The 6,122-nt window shown below is 46.0% G+C and overlaps 2 protein-coding genes across 2 annotated transcripts; both read left to right on the forward strand.

Moving 5' to 3' along the window:
* Positions 1-355: 355 nt before the first annotated feature.
* LOC306794894 (pepsin A-like) lies at positions 356-2,610 on the forward strand (the record flags this gene model as incomplete). Its single annotated transcript, XM_079293137.1, has 9 exons — positions 356-482; positions 723-873; positions 973-1,090; positions 1,231-1,349; positions 1,497-1,693; positions 1,787-1,903; positions 2,002-2,143; positions 2,284-2,382; positions 2,473-2,610. Exons 1-9 carry the CDS (start codon positions 427-429, stop codon positions 2,608-2,610), a joined length of 1,137 nt encoding a protein of 378 aa, XP_079149263.1. The 5' UTR covers positions 356-426.
* Positions 2,611-3,463: 853 nt separating this feature from the next.
* Positions 3,464-6,033, forward strand: LOC306794731 (PI-PLC X domain-containing protein 1-like). The gene is made up of 7 exons (XM_079292917.1): positions 3,464-3,597; positions 3,723-3,842; positions 4,252-4,376; positions 4,505-4,636; positions 5,094-5,261; positions 5,360-5,543; positions 5,705-6,033. The coding sequence occupies exons 2-7, from the start codon at positions 3,737-3,739 to the stop codon at positions 5,944-5,946; spliced, it is 957 nt and encodes a 318-aa protein (XP_079149043.1). The 5' UTR covers positions 3,464-3,597; positions 3,723-3,736; the 3' UTR covers positions 5,947-6,033.
* Positions 6,034-6,122: the final 89 nt, after the last annotated feature.

Below are 6,122 nucleotides of genomic sequence, written 5' to 3' on the forward strand. Positions count from 1 at the left end.
AATTTTGCATCACTGTTTTATCAATATTTTTATGGCGGTTTCTTTCAGCGTTTAGCGCCTTCAACGGGACCACGCTTTATCCAAAAAGTGTTCCTTCCTTTAATCATGTAATTGACATTGTCCTGAGGTCAACGACTACTTCGTCCACTACTTATCTTCACTTATCACTCGTGTGTGTGTGCACGGCCTTATCATTGTGTGGTGAAGTGCCAGTCCACCTGTATAAAAGAGGACTCCTGCCTGTGTGTCGGCACCCAGGTTTTGGAGTGAACAGGTGCGTATGCTACAGGATCATAGACCTACTATATCACCATGAAGCCATTGCAGTGTTTCAGTTTGTATCGTTCTGGAATGTGATCGACATGAGCTTCATTCTGCTCAACTGACTGTTCGTTTTCTCACACAGCTGAGAGCAGAGCCGAGACCATGAAGTGGGCCTTTGTTATGTGTGCCATGGTGGCGCTGTCTGAGTGCCTCGTCCAGTAAGTCAGCCTGACCGCGAAAACACCTTCTCGTACCTGTTGTAGTTTAGATTTCTCTTTTTACCTCCTACCGAGGCTTCATTAGCTCCTCGGGAATAACATGTGTTTAGGAGTAAATCAGAATTTAAGTACATCCAGCTGGGTCAGGAGAATGTCTCAAAGAGGGAAAGATAGATGAGCTAAAAGGCTCTTTACGGGTCAATGTAGAGGATTTAAGCGGCTCCTTTTTGTGACACCTAGGATCCCTCTGGAGAAGAGTAAGACAGCCAGGGAGACCCTGGAGGAGCAGGGTCTTTGGGAGGAGTACAGATTCAAGTACCCGTTCAACCCCATGGCCAAGTTCGACGAGCGCTTTGCCGCCGGCAGCGAATCCATGACCAACGACGCCGACGTGAGTAACCGCTGCCGAAGCTCAAAACGAGGCTCAGGCTTGTTGACGAGTGGCTCATTTTGTCCGCGAGTAATGTTGGTGTCTCCTCTTCGTCTCCAGCTGGCCTACCACGGAACCATCTCCATCGGAACTCCCCCTCAGTCCTTCCAGGTCATCTTTGACACCGGCTCGTCCAACCTGTGGGTGCCCTCCGTCTACTGCAGCAGTCCAGCCTGCAGTATGTGGAACCAACTGCAAACCTGCGGAACTTTACTTCATGTTGTGAAGTTGTTGTTGCACCCAGGGTGTTGGCGCGAAAAAAAAAAAGATTATAAATCTACACTTTATCTTTTTTTTCCCACATCTGTGCCTTCATAGATAACCATGACAAGTACAACCCTAGCATCAGCAGCACCTACATCCACTACGGCGGCGCTCTCCAAATCCAGTACGGCACCGGCAGCATGACGGGTATCCTTGGATTCGACACTGTGACGGTGAGTGTAAAAGCATATAGTACCAGTTCAAACTGGAAGATGAGTATTTATTCTATATCTGTTGACTTGCAGGGTCATATTCACGTGTGTAATTGTAATCTGAGAGGGTTTTTCAATGCCTGAGCTGTCTTTGTGTTCGTCACTCAGGTGGGCGGACTGGCTGTGAAGAACCAGGTCTTCGGCCTGAGCCGGTCTGAGGCTCCCTTCATGAAGTACATGCGCGCCGATGGTATCCTGGGCCTGGCATACCCACGCCTGTCTGCGTCCGGCGCCACGCCCGTCTTCGACAACATGATGAGGCAGCGCCTGGTCGGCCAGGACCTGTTCTCCGTGTACCTGAGCCCGTAAGGACAGCCGGAGCGTCGCAGTCTCCCGATGCTGATCCAGCGACTGGTTTTCTAGAAAGCTTCTCAGTCTGTTCTTGCTTTCCTCCGTAGTAACTCTGAGCAAGGCAGCGTGGTGACCTTCGGTGGTGTTGACCCTAACCACTACTCTGGCTCCATCTCCTGGATCCCCCTCTCCAACGAGCTGTACTGGCAGATCACAGTGGACAGGTAAAGCCACTGATGCGCCATCACAGTCCCCCCCCCCCCCCCCCGAAATGTAACCGAGCCAAAGTTTTTGATATCCGTGCTGTGTGTCCCTTCTGCAGTGTCACTGTCAACGGTCAGGTTGTGGCTTGCAATGGCGGTTGCCAGGCGATCGTGGACACCGGCACTTCTCTGATTGTTGGACCTCAGGGCAGCATCAGCAGCATCAACAGCTTTGTGGGAGCGAGCAGCCAGAACGGAGATGTGAGTGCCGTGAGAAAGACATGCTGGTCGACCGAAGGGGATCGCTGTAGCGTCACAACTTAGACGAGATGGAAATTGAAAAGTAAAACCAAATTTTTACACTTTCATCCCTTTTTCCCTTCTCTCTCTCTCTCCATCAGTATATGGTCAACTGTAACAGCATTTCCCAAATGCCAGATGTGACCTTCCACATCCACGGACAGGAATTCACCATCCCAGCCTCTGCCTACGTTAGTCAGGTAAGTGTTTGTTTCCCTGCCAGATTTAGTGTTTTTTTTCTTCTTCTTCTTACAATACTTTTAAATTCTTCTCTCAAATCCCTCCCACAGTCTGAGTACTATGGCTGCCGTACTGGCTTTGGCACCGGAGGAGACAGCCTGTGGATCCTGGGTGACGTCTTCATCAGACAGTACTACTCCATCTTCAACAGAGCCCAGAACATGGTGGGTCTGGCCCAGGCTAGATAAGTCTGAGGTCACCCATCCCAGTTAGCCTTGAAACAATCGCATGTACACCTCGGCACTGTAGTGGAATTTACAACATGCCTGAGACTCAAACCTTTTCCTTTGTGCTGTAAATTATTACATTTCCTCACATCCAATAAAAAGAGTTCAATCTAAATTCATCAGATTGGTGTTCTGTTGAAATATACAACACATAGACTCTAAATCTACGTCAGCGAAAGATGGCAACCCAACGGGAACACACCCTTTGATGCTACCACGCAACATACAAAACATACATGCAACTGATTAACTCCATGCAATTGAGTTTTAGTAGATTATGTCATTCTCCAACCTGTGCAGGCACAATAAATCACAGTAATAACTTAAAGCAGGCCACAAGTCGTAATTATGGAATACTGCTAACTAAGTGCAGAAGGTATACTGAAAAAGATGATGCTGAAATATCGATGCCCCTGAATTAAAAAGAGCCTGTTACTGCAAGAAACTGGTGCATTGTGGGTGCTTTGTAGCTATAAATTAAGGGAAATAAAATGACTGCTGGATCAATTTACAATGCTTGTATATTGCTCATGCTGAAACACAACGACGCTGACACACAGCGTGTATCCGACTATATTGTAGGCTACATACTGAACATGTCAGAGAAGCTGCACTGAACGTCACACACATGCAATTACCGCGTATCACCACAGGGGCCGCCAGAGAGAACGATGGTATGGTATGAGGAAGCATCTGAAGAACTATTTCTCTGTTTATCAAGTCTATTTTTAGATGTCTGCGTACAATTTGCTTCCTGGTGACACAAACTTGTCGGGCTACACTTTATACACCCTGTTCTCTCTTACCTCAGTGCTATAAAGGCAGTAACTTCAATACTGCAGCCTCCTAATGAGCAGCAATTTATGACATCAGTTCTTCGTATATTCCTGCACTTCAGAATCTGAGGTAATAAAGGGGTCGAGGAAGGCTGGGAATCACCTCTGCAAAGTAAGCTGTATTTTTCTGAACTCTCGACCTCTATGTATGTGTTTTTCTTTATGGCAACTTATTCAATATCAGCCAGAAACTGCTGTATCAGTCAGAGATTGACTGTTGAGTTGTCTTCTTTGTAGAATTTGAGAGGACAATGTTTGCGAAAAAAGCCAAACAAGAAGTGACAAGCTACTGTGACTGGATGTCGCAACTACCACCCGAACTCCACAACATTCCTCTCTTTGATCTAACCATACCAGGTATGAAGCGGACATGATGTAGCTGCTCACATTGCCAAAGCATTCAGTCAACACACAGCAGTTCAGCTTTTGACAGTGTATGTACATTAAAAAGGACATATGCCGCTGTCATTTGAAAAACATCTCTATAATGTATTTTTATGAGCTATAAAAAAAGGCTTTTTCAGCTTTCTGACAACAGTATTCAGATTTGTCAATGGGTTTTTAAATGCTAAAAAAAAGGTTTGGAAAAAAAATGGACAGCGATGATTGGTGATTTATTAAAACTGTGACGTGTGTGTGTGTGTGTGTGTGTGTGTGTGTGTGTGTGTGTGTGTGTGTGTGTGTGTGTGTGTGTGTGTGTGTGTGTGTGTGTGTGTGTGTGTGTGTGTGTGTGTGTGTGTGTGTGTGTGTGTGTGGTATTCCCTAGGTAGCCATGACTCTATGAGTTATGACTTGGACGTCAACTCCTCAATAATAGAACCCGACATACTAAAAATATTGAGCAAGACTTGTTGTGCACGTAAAATGGTGCGCAGATGGGCCGTCACTCAGGTAAATGGTGTTTAAACCTGTACCGACTGCATGTTGTGCAGATATAAATATGCATATATATACTGTATATATATATATATTCATTTAGGGGAGTGTTTGTTTGACTGTTGTCATGGATCGTGACGCAGGAGGAGACCATCACAAAGCAGCTGGATGCAGGAGTTCGCTACCTCGACCTGAGGATCGCTCGCAAGGCCCGTGACCGCGACCCCACCCGGCTTTACTTTTATCATGGGCTGTACACGAGGACGGATGTGGAGGTGAAGATGAGCTCATTTACGTTACGCAGACGTCAATAGATAGTTCGGAGTAAATCAACCTTTGTGGATCGTTAATCTCCAGGGCTATCCGGATTTTTTATACTCGAGACAGTAAATATGTCAATAAATAAACAAATATCTTACAGAAAATATCACTGAACACTAAGCCGAATAATTACAACGTGACATGTACCTGAAGAAATACTTATACTTATATGTTAGAGGTATTATATTTGATGTGTGAAAGGGAGACGTGTACTCGTGACCTCAGCATTTCTAAAATCCTGGTTAAAGTGGACTTCTGGCCAGTGATTCGACCATCCATTATGTTTTACTGTGAGCAACAGTGAAACCAAAATGAAAATGTGATATATCGATATGTCAAAGAAAACAAGTAGAGTGGAGAATATGTCTTTGTTTGACACCAGCTGTGTTAATAATTCTGCCACTGTGACAGACTGTTCTCAGGGCCATACATGACTGGGCAGAGAGGCACCCCAAGGAGATCCTCATCCTGGCTTTATCCAACTTCCAAGGGTTTGACAAAGCCATTGGCGCCCAGCTCCACAAACATCTCATCAGCTTTATCTTGACCTTGTTTGGAGCCAAACTCATCCATATCAGGGTAAAGTATACAGAATCTTTCCGTTAATATCTAGTCCAACATAGCTCATCATGAAAGGGACAAGCTCCAAAGTGAAAGATCTCAATGTATCACAACAGGACACCCCTACCCTGAGGAGCTGCTGGGCCAAAGGCAGAAACATCATTGTCTCATATGACTATCCGACGCTACAGCACGGCGAGCTGTGGAGTAAAATACTTTACTACTATGCCGATAGTATGGACACCACAATGGTTGAATCCAAACTCAGTCACATGTTGGAGACGGCAAAGCCTGTTAAGTGTGAGTTTTCTCCGTTGTTGCGGCGGATAGAATCGCATCCATTCAGTGACAAAAACACAGTGCGTGATGATTCAAGCCATGATGAAAAATGGACAATTTGTTCCATAAAATGATTGCCAAGCTGTCATCTGTGCCCCCCCCCCCCTTCCATGACCCTGCAGGTTTCTTTGTGTGTGGCCTGAACCTGACACTGCCAGCGGATGCCAGGATACTCAAGTACATCCTCCGCCTTTGTGGCAACTTTGCCAAGGTCGCACAGAGGAGTCTGCCGAGGCTGCTGCGGTGGGTGAAACAGCAGGCCGCCAAAACGCCCATGAACATTGTGGCCTCGGACTTGGTGACTCGTGATGACTTTGTCCCGACGGTGGTCAAGCTCAATGCTTGGAGACCTGTGAAAGCGTAGACGCATCTCATTTTAATCAAATAAGTTCCCTTCACATGACACTTGCTGGCCTGCTCACTCACAAAACATTGATGAACTGTAATAAAAAACCAACACACACTGTGATTGTTTTGTGTGTCCCTAATATGTTGGCGCGCCACCGTGTGTCAACACGTGGTATTGCAATAAAAAATGTC

This window comes from Melanostigma gelatinosum (assembly GCF_949748355.1).
Source record: "Melanostigma gelatinosum genome assembly, chromosome: 21".
NCBI lineage: Eukaryota > Metazoa > Chordata > Actinopteri > Perciformes > Zoarcidae > Melanostigma > Melanostigma gelatinosum.